The following is a 14,007-nucleotide window of genomic DNA, read 5'->3' on the forward strand; positions in this document are numbered from 1 at the left end:
GCCCGACGCGGGGCTCGAACCCACGAACCGCGAGATCATGACCTAAGCGAAAGTCGGACGCTTAACCGACTAAGCCACCCAGGCGCCCCCCAAAAAAACAGTTTTTTTAATGTTTGTTCTTTTTTGAGAGACCGAGACAGGGCGTAAACAGGGGAGGGAGAGAGAGAGGGAGACACAGAATCTGAAGCAGGCTCTGCGGAGCCTGATGCAGGGCTTGAACTCCCGAACCATGAGATCATGACCTGAGCTGAGATGAAGAGTCAGATGTTTAACCAACTAAGCCACCCAGGTGCCCCTCCCTATACTTTGTGGGTTATTTTTTAAATTTTTAAAATTTTTATTTTTGGGGAGCAGGAGGCAGAGGGGGATGGGCAGAGAGAGGGAGACAGACAGAATAGGAAGCAGGCTCCCGGCTCGGAGCTGTCAGCACAGAGCCCAACACAGGGCTCAAACTCCTGAATCGTGAGATCATGACCTGAGCTGAAGTGGGACACTTAACCGACTGAGCCACCCAGGCGCCCCTGTACTTTGTTTTGAAAGATGAAAAGGATACTGCTGCTGAGACCCTGTCTGGCCTTTCCATAGGACAGCTCTAGAAAGAGACGAGACAGAGATGAGAACTCGGTCGTAGGATCGGACTTTGAGCCCTGGGCCAGCAAACGAGGAGAAATCCTTGCCCGCTACACGACCACAGAAAAGCTCTCTATCGTGAGTACCAGCGCACTCTGCTCCCCGGGCCAGCTTCGGATCTGGTAGGGACGTCTTTTGGTTGTTATGATTCTGCCCCCAGTCGCATGTATAGGATCTCCTCCCCACCCCCCGCCCCTCAAACAATTCTCTGACACCAGCTGGGTGTCTTGCACCTCAACTCAGTTCAGACACGCAGATCCCCGGAGCTCGCGTCCATTGCCACGGGTGAGGTGCCTAGTCGCTCCACCTTCTCTCCCACCTCACACGCCCGTTGTGAGTTCATGTTGTCACCTGTGCTTCTGACCGTCTGGCTGTGCGTCAGACTCCCATGACCCCCTCCTTGGGTTCAGTTAATTTGCTAAGTGGCTCACAGAACTCAGGAAACCTGTTTACTCACGAGACTACAAGGATATTAAAGGCTGCAAATCAAGATCCACTTGAAGAGAGACGGAGAGCAAGGTTCCAAGCAGAAGGCCTGTCCCCATGGGGTTTGGGGTCCTGTCGATGGCATGCGGGTGTGTTCTGGCTCACCAGTCAGGAAGCTCTCCAAACCCACTCCTTTTTGTAAGGCTCTTATGGCTATTAAATAGATATGATTGATTAAATCATTGGCCATTGGTGATTGATTCAGTCTCCAGCTCCCTTTCCCCTCCCTGGAGGTCAGGTTTGGCTCTGAAAGTTCCAACCCTTCAGTCAAATGTTTTCTTCCCCTGGAAGCCAGTCTCCATCCTTAGGTGGGTCCAGAAGTCGCTTGATTAACTTAACACAGCCTCCTTTAGCACTCTTAGGAGTACTTAGGAAATTCCAAGCAGGGTAGGAGATTCTGTACCAGGAACAGGGTCAAGACCTAATACGTAATTGCTTATAAGTCACAATATCACAGTTAATGTTGCCCCAACTCCTGGCCTCTGCAAGTTTCCCTCATCGTGTCCGTGTTAGTTGGGAGCAAATTTGCTGAGTGGCTTATCAAAAAAAAATGTGTTTAGAATCCGGGATCTGGCACAGTTCAGAGAAGAACTGGACCGGGGGAGCCCTGGCTCTGGGGAGGTTTGAGTCGAGAAGTGAGGAGCCTGACGCCCCGAAGAAGGTTTACTTCTTGCCGTGGCTCCAGTTTCCTCCCACGGCTGCGAGTTCACTAGGGGGTGACATTGTTGGCTTGTGCCTGGAGACGAGGCCGACCCTGTGTGGGGCAGGTCGCTCACGCAATGGAAGGCTCTGAGCCGAGCCGACCGCGGAGAGCAGGGGAAAAGCCTGGGTTACTGAGGACGGGACCCAGGAGCCTCTGACCGAAGCCCTCATTGATGACGTGATGACATGTGCCATGGTGACTGGCCTCTCTTGGCACTGAGAGGAAGTCCAGAGGAGGGTGGCTCAGGGCTGGTGTGGCAGCTCCAGGGTCATTAGGGGTTGGGCTCTTCTTGTCCTGCTGCCCCGCTGTGTTCAGGGTCACCTCACGTCCAAGTTGTTGGAGGAGGAAAAGGGAAAGTGGGATGCACCCTCGCTCATATGAGGACCCCCTCCCAGCATCCCCTCCACACACTCAGCCACGTTTGTCGTGAAGGTCATCATGAGCCATACGCAGGGGGAAGAAACACTGGGAAATGGGACACGTGTGCCCATCAGAAATTGGGGCTGTGAGTTGGGGGGGTGCACTCAGTGGGCAACCAGGAAGGCTCTGCGGTGGTGCCTCTCCTCCCCGCTCACCTCTCTCACTAGGTGAACTGCGTGCAGGCAGAGTTTCCTGGGCCAGCAGTTTGGTTCTGATTTTCTGAATGCACGGAGTTAGTTTAGAGCAGTGATTTTTCCAGCCAGGAGTAATCTTCCCCCCCCAGCGGACACGGGCAATGTCTGGAGGCATTTTTGGTTGTCGGACTGTGGAGGCGTTGCTGGCATCGAGTGGGTGGAGAGCAGCTAACAGCCTCCAGTGCACAGGACCGTCCCCCGCAACCGCGTTTCCCTGCGCGTCGTGTCGGTAGTGCCCAGGCTGTGAAGCCCTGATTTAGAGGGAGCTGACTGCTACCTCCCCATGCCGTCGTCCTCAACGCCATTGTCAGCTCGCTTTGAGTGTCGTGAACCAAGTAGAAATTTGAACCTTCAGTAGTTTCTTTTTTTTTTTTTCTCTTTTTTTTTTTCTCTTTTCTTTTTTTTTTTACAAATAGTTTATTGTCAAATTAGTTTCTACATAACACTCAGTGCTCATCCCCAAAGTGCCCTCCTTCATGCCCATCTCCCCCTCCCCCCCACATCCATCAGTCCTCAGTTTTTGTCAGCATTCAGGAGTCTCTCATGATTTGCCTCTCTCCCTTTCCCCCACCATTTCCGCCCTTCTTCTCCCCCTTGGTCCTCCGTCAAGTTCCTCCTAATCCTCCTATACGTGCAAACATATGGTATTTGTCCTTCTCTGCCAACCTTCAGTAGTTTCTAGTGAGCTGTGTTTACCTCCTTTGATGAAATACTTGTTTTTCACTTGGGTAAGTAAACAGCTTTGCTGGAAAATAACGGGTCATGTTGCCTTAGTGTTACTTGAACCATTGTCTTACAAGGTTTTTTTGGTCACAGGAACGATTAAGTTTTTAAAAATTCTAACAAATTGTTGTTTGTCTCTGCAGAATCTGTTTATGGGATCTGAAAAAGGTGAGTTTTTTTTGTTGTTACTCTTGATGGGGAATTCTGTTACCCTTAGTATCATTTTACAAAGGAAAGAAGTTTGTGCTATCCAATCTGGTGTTGAATTCCACTGAAGCTGTTACTTCCTAGATTGTGTACACATTTAGCAGAATCGAAATACATATTCATGTAATGAATGGAGGAAAAAAGACCAAAGAAGCTAAAAAGTAAAACATGAGCTCAGTTTGATTTTAGCCAGAACAGTTGTGTCCACTCCGAGTGCCCTTCCCAGCAGCTGTGGAATGGTTAAAATTCTCCTCTTTAGGGATCCTTCATTTCGCTTTAAGTCCTCTCCTGTCCTTTGGGAGAAGGCAGACAGGATGGGGGTGGGAGCCACAGTCTTACCGGCCACCGGTCCCTGAACGTGGCAATATGGCAGCGCTCAGTGTCTTCCACCCGGACACACAGTCAGAAGCTCTCGACCCGCGGGCCTCAAACTAGCCTGTGCAGCACGGTCATCTGGGCAACTTGTAGAGAAATACAGGCCCCTGGGTCCCACCCCACTTGTTGAATTTTTCTTGAGGAATGGGACCCAGGAATTGGGGCTTTTTTTGTTTGTTTGTTTGTTTGTTTGTTTGAAGCTCCCAGGCGACTCTGAAGTAACTGATGCAGCTCAGCTACCACCAGGTGCAGGCGAGCATAGCGTGGTTTATGTGCAAATCACAAGTGTGTCAGCTGAGACTCTCCCCATTCCCTGCAGTTGGGGGCAGCAGCTGCGTAATCAAGAGACTGGGAGCACCTTGGCATGGCCGTAACTTTGACCCCAAACTGTGGAAAAAGTAAATCCCACTCTTGCGTAGAGATGAGAAAGATGGACAAGATTGCTTGCTAGTGAGAATGTAGAGCAACAGGAATGCTCAGGCTGCCCATGGGATATAAAGTGATAAAACCAGTGTGTAAAGCACTTTGGTGTTATCTGTTAAAATTGAAGTTGGGCCAACCCTTTGACCCAGCAGTTCTACTACTAGGATATACTCCAGATCAGAAATTAGCAAACTATGTCTTGGAGGGCAGATCTGGTCCCCTATTTAAGTTTGGAAATAATGTTTTACTGGAACATACTCATGCCAGTTTGTTTACATATTGTCTGTGGCTGCTATTGTGCTGTAATGGCAGAGTTGAGTTGTGACAGAGACCATGTGACTGACAAACCTAAAATGTTTATGAAGTTTATGTATTTAGTTTATAAATGTTTATTTATTTTGAGAGACCGTGAGCATGAGTGTGAGTAAGTGGGGGAGGGTCAGAGAGAGATGGAGAAAGAGAATCCCAGGCAGGCTCTGTGCTGTAAGCACAGAGCCCGACATGGGACTCAGTCTGATGAATTGTGAGATCATGACCTGAGCCGATGTCCAGAGTCTGGTGCTTAACTGACTGAGCCATGCAGGCACCCGATGAACCTAAAATATTGATATCTTGCCCTTTACAAAACTGTTTTTCCAACTCTACCCAAATCTATGCATTTAAAAAAAAATTTTTTTTGAGACAGACGGAATATGGGTGGGGGAGGGGCGGAAAGAGAGGGAGTCACAGAATCTGAAGCAGGCTCCAGGCTCTGAGCTGTCCGCACAGAGCCTGACGTGGAGCTTGAACTCCTGAACTGTGAGATCATTACCTGAGCCAAAGTCAGATCCTCAAGTGACTGAGCCACCTAGACACCCCCATGTTTTTCTTAAAGCATGGTTCAAGGGCCAGCCGCATTAGTAAGGCAGAGTCTCAGGCCCTGCCAGACCTACTAAAAATCAGTCTGTGCATGTTAACTTACCTTGAGGTGATTCCTGTAAAAGTTTGAGAAGTGCTGCCGTGAAGAAATGTAAGCAGCAGGAAACAACCCCAGCACCCATCAACAGTAGAATAAGAAATACATTGTGCCGTATTTACACAGTAGAAAGTAACAAATAGGGAGACAGTTCTGTGCACCAACATGGGTAAAATTCATGAACTAGAGATAATGATGAATGAAAGAAGTAAGACAGTGTATGAGCCAGGTGGTGGCTACAAAGGTTTATGATGATCTGTTAAAATGTACAAATGTGCACTTTCTGTACTTATTTCAAAATAAGGAAAGAGGAAATGAGGTCAAACAAACAAACATAGTACTGGGAAACTTAAGTAGTTGTTTTTTTTAGTAATTAAGTAACTGTACCTTGTTCTCAGCTGCTCCCAGACACATCTGTGAGTTCACACCAGATCTAAGAAGCTGGTGCCTTAAAAGAACAAACTTTCATTCCTGAGAGTGAGTTGGGTGGGTGGGAGCAGGGGACCTCAGAGCTAGAACAGAAGCCCCTTTCAGATGGGGACAGGGTTGTGAGATGAGAGGCCCTGGAGAGCCAGCTGGCCCACGCCCTCCGTCCCTTCATCTCTGACAGGTGCTGGGAGGAGGCGTAGCCAGCCCTGTTTGCTGAAGAGTGGGCTTTGAAGCCCTGGAGCTGGGCAGACAGGGACACGGTTGTTATCAGAGTGCGATAGCCCTGCCCTGAGCTCGAGCCTGAGAGGGCCTTTTGTTGGTGGAAAACAATTACATGATGGGTTTTTGGCGTCCTTTTCTGAACTGCTTTTCTTCAGCAAGTGAGTGATGCAGGGAAATGTTTGTAATACCAAATGGAAGGGAACCATGGAGGCTGGCCCACCCACCTGGCCCATTTTGCTTTTAAGCAAAAACGTTTCTAGTGGAACTTTGGTTGTGTAAGGACGTTGTTTTCAAAATCCTGGAGTTGTCTGTAATGAAATTGCTCCCTAGCCTCTTTATTCAGGATGAAAGTGTAGAGTGAAAGATGCCTTCCCTGGGGAGCATTGGTGTCTGAGAAAGCCACTTGTGTGACATGAATCCATTCTGTTTAGGGAAAGGGACCGTCACGTCCGCCATGTCGGAGAAGGTCCGGACCAGGCTGGAGGAGCTGGATGACTTTGAGGAGGTGAGCAAGTCATTTGCTGAACGCAGGGAGGAAGGGCTTGTGCGCCTTCTGCAAGTGAGGTTCGTCATGGTGACTGCTCTTTGATTAGTTCCCAAGCCACCCATTGTGCTCGTTCCTCCCAAGGCACCAGCTGATCGAGGAAAGGTACCAGTCGTGCAGTGGGTTGCACTCACAGGAGCTGCCTTGGGCTGGTTTTCGGAAGGCGTCCTGTCACTGTGATGCCTGAGCAAACCTGGGTCGACAGCATCTAACGTAAAGGCCAGCGGGAGCCGTCTCCCAGGGAAGCCACCTCGCATGGGATCAAGATCATACCTTGTGCAGAGGCTGCACATGGCTGCTCTGCTGGCTTGCTGTGGCCCCCAGGGTCTTTCAAAAAAAATATATGCTTTTAAAAAACATGACTCATTTGCCAACTCTTAAAAATGGGTAAGTTTCACATATAAATCAGCTTTTTTTTTTTTTCTTTAAATTCCACCTGATAATTTTGAGTCCGCCTTCCTGCATTTAACCAGGGCGTGCGCTGTCCGGGTTACACAGTCCTCCTTGTCCAGAGTCACTCACGGACACTACTAGCCTGGCCCCCAGAGGCCAGTGGGTTTGCATCCTCTGGAATAACGTTTAGAGAGACAGCATAACATCATGAGTAACACAGATTCCGGAGCCCGACCAGACTCTGCGTTTGAATCTCAGCTCTACCATTTGACACTTTCTGTGATTTGGGACAAGGTGCTTAACAGCTTTGTACCTCTGTTTACTTCCCTGTAGAATGGGGATGCTGCATAGTACCTGCCTCTTAGGATTGTAAGTTAACATATATGAAGTGCTTAGACCAACAGCCAGCACGTGGTGTGCGCTCTGCACATGTTACTTGGTGTCACCACCAGCTTAACCCGAGTCTAGAGGCTGTAGCTTCACTGCTTATTAGCAGAGTGCCTTGGGCGTTCCCCTTCCCTATATCTGCTTCCCTGACTATAACATGGCGATGAAGAACATAGATGTGTGGGCCAAATGGTGATGCTTTGAAATCACCAAAGGCCCATGTGATGGCCGTTGCCGTTGCTGTGTCCCGTATCTTGGCCCTCGGTTCAGGGTCCTTCCAGCTCTGAGACCAGAGCTGTTGGGTGCCCAGCAAAGTCTGTGAGTCCACCATCTTCCTTCCTAGTTCAGAAAGGACACGATTTGAATTCAGGTGCCCGGGAGCCCGGATCTGCACGTCCTCAGCCAACCTTGGTGCGTACGAATGGAATTGCTGAGCATTTTAACCAAAGCTCTTCAATCCGAATGTCACTTGGGCTGGTTTAAGTTGCAAATGGGGACTCTGATGAAGGATAGGAGGGCCATTACCCTGAACCCAAGGGCACAGCAGCCTGGAACCAAGAGCTGAAGAATCACCCAGACACCTCCCGGCTGCCCTCTGCCCCTTTCTGTTCTGTGCAGCCTCTTGTAGCTGACTCTGGTTCTCTGTTTTCTCCCCTGCAGATGGATTTTCTTGCTTCTCCCCACTCATAGCAGCAGATGGCTGCCCCATGGCTTCTAGGCACACGTTTATTGGTCAGGGCAAGGCTAGGTTATGCTGCCATAACAAGTGAACCTCCATAACTCCATGGCTTAATGTAACACAAGTTTATTTCTTCCTCACATTACTCCTCCAGTGACCGTGACAGACACACCACCGTCTTGTGATGCTGTCGTCACAACAGATAGCTTCCAGGCTCATCACAGCAGAGCCAAAAAAGGGTCGCTTTTCACTGCCTCAGCCCAGAAGGGACACGTGCTGCTGTGCTCATGGCCCATTCACCCAGATAGGTCACGGGGCTCCTCCTAGTACAGAGGGATAAGGAGAACCCTGTCTTGCAGTTTAAGTGACCAGTTGGGATCAGTCCAAATTTCATGAACGTTCTACGCGTATTTGTTTAGTAGAGAGTTTTTCCCTTTGGATTCCAGCGAAGACTGATAGAAAAGAGAATTTGGTTCCTGGTCTCATGTGGGTTAGCGTGACGCTCACTCCTGTGAACTTTGTAAATAGCATCTTAACAGTAGCTGAGGATTAATGACCAGGTGCCACATGCCAAAGGCTATGCTAAGTCTTTATGTTAATTTTTATTTCATCCCTGGGATGATCTTCTCCCAGATCTTTTTTGTCTTTTGTTTTTTAATACCGTAGTGGTTTTTTTTTTTTTAAATGTTTGTTTATTTTGGCAGAGAGAGAATGTGCAGGTGCATGAGTTGGGGAGGAGCACAGAGAGAGCGGGAGAGAATTCCAAGCAGACTCCACCCTGTCAGCACAGACCCCAATGTGGGGCTCAATCCCACAACCCTGGGATCATGACCTGAATAAAAAAAATCAAGAGTTAGACACTCAACTGCCTGAGCCACCCAGGTCCTGCCGCGGCTTTTTGATGTGGCCGGCTCTCTGTCCTGAGGCACTCTCCCGGGTCTAGGTAAAGCCCCTGCTCTCCAATTTCGCATTGTCCGATGATACCTGTACACTACGGAGTGTTTGTCTCCAGCATCACTTCCTCCAGGAAACCATTCTTGACACCCGTCTAGAGGCCATTCGTTTGTTACCATAATTTCTTCTGTTCCAAGAGAAGGCCTTTCCCCCACATTTGAATATCCTTGAAATTAAGTTGTGTCTCTCAATTGATGCATGTTTGTGATTGGCATTTATTTCTTCGTTAGTGGTACGCAAACAATTGTGCTTTTTATAATCGGCACCTCAGATTCAGTGAGCTATACTATAGCTCTGCATAGAATTGTTTCCTCTGGAGCCTTTACCTCAGTTTTTATTAATATCTATCTCATCCTTTGCACATTAAGCTCCGTTAGCACAGAAATAATGTCTTTTTGTTCATCTTTGTATCTCCAGCATATGGTGGCCCATGTCTGGTCCACAGTAGGTTCCAGTGAGTATTTGTTGAATAAGGCGGTGGATCCTGTTGTACCTGGTATAGATGAGGTGCCGGAAGGAAGCACCTCTCCCAGAATCACATGGCTAGTTAGTGGGTGAGTGGGGCATTGACTTAGCTCTGACTTGCTCCAAGGCCCGGCTCAGTGCCTGCGCTCTGTCCATCTTTGTGGAAAACTCAGAGAGCCTCTGCAGTCACAAGACAAAACTATCAGTCCTGGGGGGTATGAGGAAAACTTAGAGACCGACACTCAGCCAGTACTCAGTATTACTGTTCATGGGATTGGTGGCCAAGTAATGTTTTTCCTTTTGTGCCTACACCTTCCTGCTTTCTGCCCACAGGGATCCCAGAAGGAGCTGTTGAACTTAACTCAACAGGATTATGTGAACCGCATAGAGGAGCTCAACCAGTCTTTGAAGGACGCCTGGGCCTCGGACCAGAAAGTGAAGGCTCTAAAAATAGTCATCCAGGTCAGGTCTAGTGATTTTTCTTTTCTTCCCCCAGAATTTCCTATGTAAAACTCCTTTATAGATAATTAGGGTTTTTCAGAGGACTGCCTTCAGGGTCTTACCTTTTTTTTCCCATCTGTTCCATTTTCACATAACTTCCTGTGAAAAGCCATGACCATGGATCTGTCTTTTATTGTGTACACCTGCACAGGTTGTACACTGCACAATTCCAGGACATTCGGCTTGGATTACAGAATTAATGATTCCGCCTGCTTATGTAGTTCATTGGCCCTGGTACATCTGCCGACACATTTACAATTTGTACAGACTAAAGATTGACCAACTATCTTGTGTTTCCTTGGTCAGATTTCCTTTATACCTTCGGTATTAATAGTGGCATGTCCCTGATATGTGCATTTCTGGCTCATTTTACATAATCATGTGACAAAACAAGTTAACAGTGTTAGGAGACATATGTTTGCTGAATGCTTTGTTGATGACTTTGTTGATCCATGACAACTCTTGGATCATCAGATCAAATTCTGTAAGGAAAATAGCTTGCTCTGTTTCTTGACCGTTCAGATCATCCTGTCTTGGTAAGACAGGCTCAGAAACACACTGTAAAAGGACTAATGTGTGCGTTATATTTCAGAGCAGAATTCATTAAGAATTTCTGAACAGCCATTTTAGTTCAAATGGACAACCCTGTTGTTCAACATCATGGCAGTGTTAAAAAAGAAAAACACATCATGGCTATGTGACATTTGTTTTCTCCCCTGTTTATTTGGAGAGAGGGATAGTAGAGTTTTTGTGTCTTTACACTGAGTGCTGGAAATCTTTAAAGATGATACTTTGCGTGTGTGTGTGTTTCAAGACAGGCAAACCTGGGCTTCTTTCCCTGCAGTCAGTGTTGTTAGTTTTCGAGTAAATATTCCCAAAGAAGAGTCTTCTCATCCTGGGTGCACGTGATGGGAGTTGCTTGCTGAGTGGCTCAAGTAAGAAAATACCCATAACAAGCGTTGCCTCAAGATACTTTTATTGGCCACATCTCCCCATAGAGGATTGGAGTGTAGAGAACTTGACTTCCAAGAGTCTTACATCTGGAGAAGATCTGATTCATGTCTTCTCTAAAGAAAATAATCATGAAAGTGTTTCATTAACTCCACATCTGGTTAATAGTAACTGTTGTACTTTAAAGACAACTTTTTTAACCAAAAAAAGAGAGTCAAGGGACAGGTATAGAGAAATGAGCCCAGTTCACCTTATTTGCTCTGTGGTAAAGTATTGTGTTGTGTGGTAGTCTTCCTGAAATGTAGTTGCAGTGATTTTTAATAAGAGTTACTTAGCTATTTACACAATTCAGTTTTAGAGCATTTTCATACCTCCTCCCCCTAAATCCCTCAAGTCTGTTGGCCCTCAGACCCTGTCACCTCAAGCCCCAGGAAAACCCACTGATCTGCTTTCTGGCTATAAATCTGCCTTTTGTAGACATTTCATGTATAGGGATCATTCATGATATAATCTTTCATCTCTGGATTCTTCCACTTAGCATAATGTTTTTTGAGGTTTGTCTGTGCTGTTGTATTGCTAAGTAGTAGTCCATTGTATGGATGACCTTTTTTTAAAAAAAAAAAATTTAACATTTATTTATTTTTGGGAGACACCTAGAGAGCATGAGTGAGGGAGGGGCAGAGAAAGAGGGAGGCATAGATCAGAAGCAGGCTCCAGCCTCTGAGCTGTCAGCACAGAGCCTGATGCGGGGCTCAAACCCACAAACCATGAGATCATAACTTCAGCCGAACTCGGACGCTTAACCGGCTGAGCCACCCAGATGCCCCTTGAATGATCACATTTTTACTTCCCTGTTAACAAGTTGATGGACACAGGTCATGTCTACTCTGGCTATTATGAATGACGCTATGATGAACATTTGTAGAGAAGTCTTTGCAGGGGCCAGTGCTTTGATCTCTCTTGAGTAGATTCCTAGGGGTAGGATTGCTGAGTCTTACGGTAAGGGTATGTTTAACTTTTTGAGAAGTGGCCAGCCTGCTTTCCAAATGGCTGTTCCATTTGCATCCCCACCAGCTTGGTGTGTGGGTTCCAATTCCTCTACGACTTGTCCAACACTCGTGTTACTGTTACTTTGATCGTAGCCACCCTAGTGGGTCTAAAATGGTATCTCATTTGTGGCTTTAATTTGAAATCCCTGTGGACTAATGAAGTTAAGCCTCTTCATATGCCCACTGGCCGTTTCTATTGTTGGTGAAACATCTATATGATAAGACTTGCCCCTTTTAAAAATCAGGTTATGTTCTTGTTGAGTTATAATCTTTATGTATTCTTGATTCAAGTTCCTACCAAAGTGCCTGATCTTCAAGTATTGGCTCCTACTCTATGCCGTGTCTTCATTTTCACACTGGTGTCTTGAACTGGAGGAGTTTACAGTTTTAATGAAATCACATTTATCAGAAATCTCTTTTTTGACTCATGCTTTTGGAATTAATAGCTAATAACTCTTAGTCTAATTCAAGGTGGTGAGAATTATTTCCTATGTTTTGTTCTAGAAGCTTCATAGTTTTAGCTCCTATATCTAGGTTTATGGCCCATTTTGAAGTGGTTTTGTGTATAGTATGAGGGTCTAGACTTTTTAAAAAAATTTGAGCATTTATTTTTGAGAAGGGAGGGGCAGTGAGAGGAGGAGACCCAGAATCTGAAGCAGCCTCTAGGCTCTGAACTGTCAGCACAGAGCCCAAGGCAAGGCTCGAACTCATGAACCATGAGATCATGACCTGAGCCAGAGTCAGACGCTCAGGTGACTGAGCCACCCAGGCACCCTTAGATTTATTTGTTTTGCATGCATGTATCTGGTTGCCTCGGCAACATTCATTGAAAAGGCTGTCAGTCACCCAACTGTAAATGGAAGGGTTTATTTCTGGACTCTTGAATCAGCTCCATGTATCTGGGTAAGACCTTACACCATTACCTCAATGTCTCGACTACTGTAGCTTTATGGTAATTTTTGAAACTGGTTAGATTAAGTCTTGTAACTGTCATTTCCCCCCCACCCCCCCTCCATCCCACCAAATTTGTTTTGGCCATCCTGGGTCCTTTGCATTTCATGTGATTTTTTTTTTTTTTTTTTTTTTTTTTTTTTTTTTTGGATCAACCTGTCAATTTCTACCCCTTGCCCCCCTCCCCAAGAAAAAACCTTCTGGGATTTTGGTAGGGATTGTGTTGATCTTGTAGATCAATTAGAGAGATTTGCCAACCTAACAGCAATGAGTGTACTGATGCCTAAAATATATGTCATGCTTTGATGGGTGTCTGGTTTTTCCCTTTTCTCATTGTTAGGAGCAGTGTCGCTGTGCTCTTGGACACGTCTGCTGGCCTCTGGGGATGAGGGCCCATACCGGAGGGTGGGTCCCGGGTGTGTGTGCCTCTTTGGCTGTACCAGACAACGCCGAGCTCTTTTCCAGCATAGCTGTGCCAGCACACCCTGGTAGCAGCGGTGGGGTTATGGGAGTCTGTGTTGTTGAGCATCCTGCCAACATTTGGTGTGAGCAGGCTTTCTATTTTAATTTTTCCAATTTAGGAGATAATAATAAAATCATATTGTATTGTGGTTTTAATGTGCAATTCCCTGATTATAAGAAGACTGCATATCTTTGCACATGTTTATTGGCCACGCGGGTGTCCTTCTCTGGAAAGTAACTTTTGTTGATTCCTCTTGCTCATTTCTCTATTTTGCTGTTTGTGTTTTTCTTGCTGATTTTTAGGATTTTTCCCCATGTATTCTCAGGAGTAATTGTCATCTGATTAATTAGTCTGTTTGCTTGCTTCCTTTGATTTATCTTCCTTTCTTAGTATTCAGCCATCAGTTATCTTTAACTATATCCTTTTGGTTTTGATTATTCAGTATATATATTTATATATATGAATCCTAACTGAATTTTAGACAGAAACTGCTAGTGTCTTTGTAGAAAGTTACTAATTGGAAACAAATGGAAAACACCCTTTAAGTTCTTTTCCAGCAGTGCTGATAAGTTCCATAGCAAGTACTGTAGGCTAAGTAATTTATCAGTCAGTTGTTCAGGAAACGTCTGCCTCAGTGGTTTTCCACCTCGGCTGCACATTGGAATCACTTAGGGGCTTCACGGAGGTCCTGAGTTTGAGCTGCCCCCCAGGCCAGCTTAATTAGAATCCCTGAGATGGGGACCCAGGTGCCATTATTTTTAAAAGCTCCCAGATGATTCCGAAGCTGAGAACATACAGGCTGTAGGATCTTAGTTAGCAAAGTTCCCTGCCAATTGTGGCTCTCACGACCTCAGTGCGTCTTGGGTTCTGGGGCAGCGGTCACCTGGAGCCCTTGTCAAAAAA

The 14,007-nt window shown here is 46.4% G+C and overlaps 1 protein-coding gene across 4 annotated transcripts in view; it reads left to right on the plus strand.

The window, feature by feature from the left end:
* VPS35L (VPS35 endosomal protein sorting factor like) overlaps positions 1-14,007 on the plus strand; it is a 118,919-nt gene that overhangs the window by 11,794 nt on the left and 93,118 nt on the right. For all 4 annotated transcript variants that reach the window (XM_039255889.1, XM_039255891.1, XM_039255892.1 and 1 more), the window contains exons 4-7: positions 586-708; positions 3,300-3,324; positions 6,199-6,272; positions 9,523-9,651. In XM_039255889.1, the coding sequence (XP_039111820.1) occupies positions 586-708; positions 3,300-3,324; positions 6,199-6,272; positions 9,523-9,651 (351 nt within the window). The remainder of the gene's footprint in view (positions 1-585; positions 709-3,299; positions 3,325-6,198; positions 6,273-9,522; positions 9,652-14,007) is intronic.

The sequence above is a fragment of the Hyaena hyaena genome, unplaced genomic scaffold, assembly GCF_003009895.1.
Source record: "Hyaena hyaena isolate Hyena2069 unplaced genomic scaffold, ASM300989v1 scaffold_550, whole genome shotgun sequence".
Classification (NCBI taxonomy): Eukaryota; Metazoa; Chordata; class Mammalia; order Carnivora; family Hyaenidae; genus Hyaena; species Hyaena hyaena.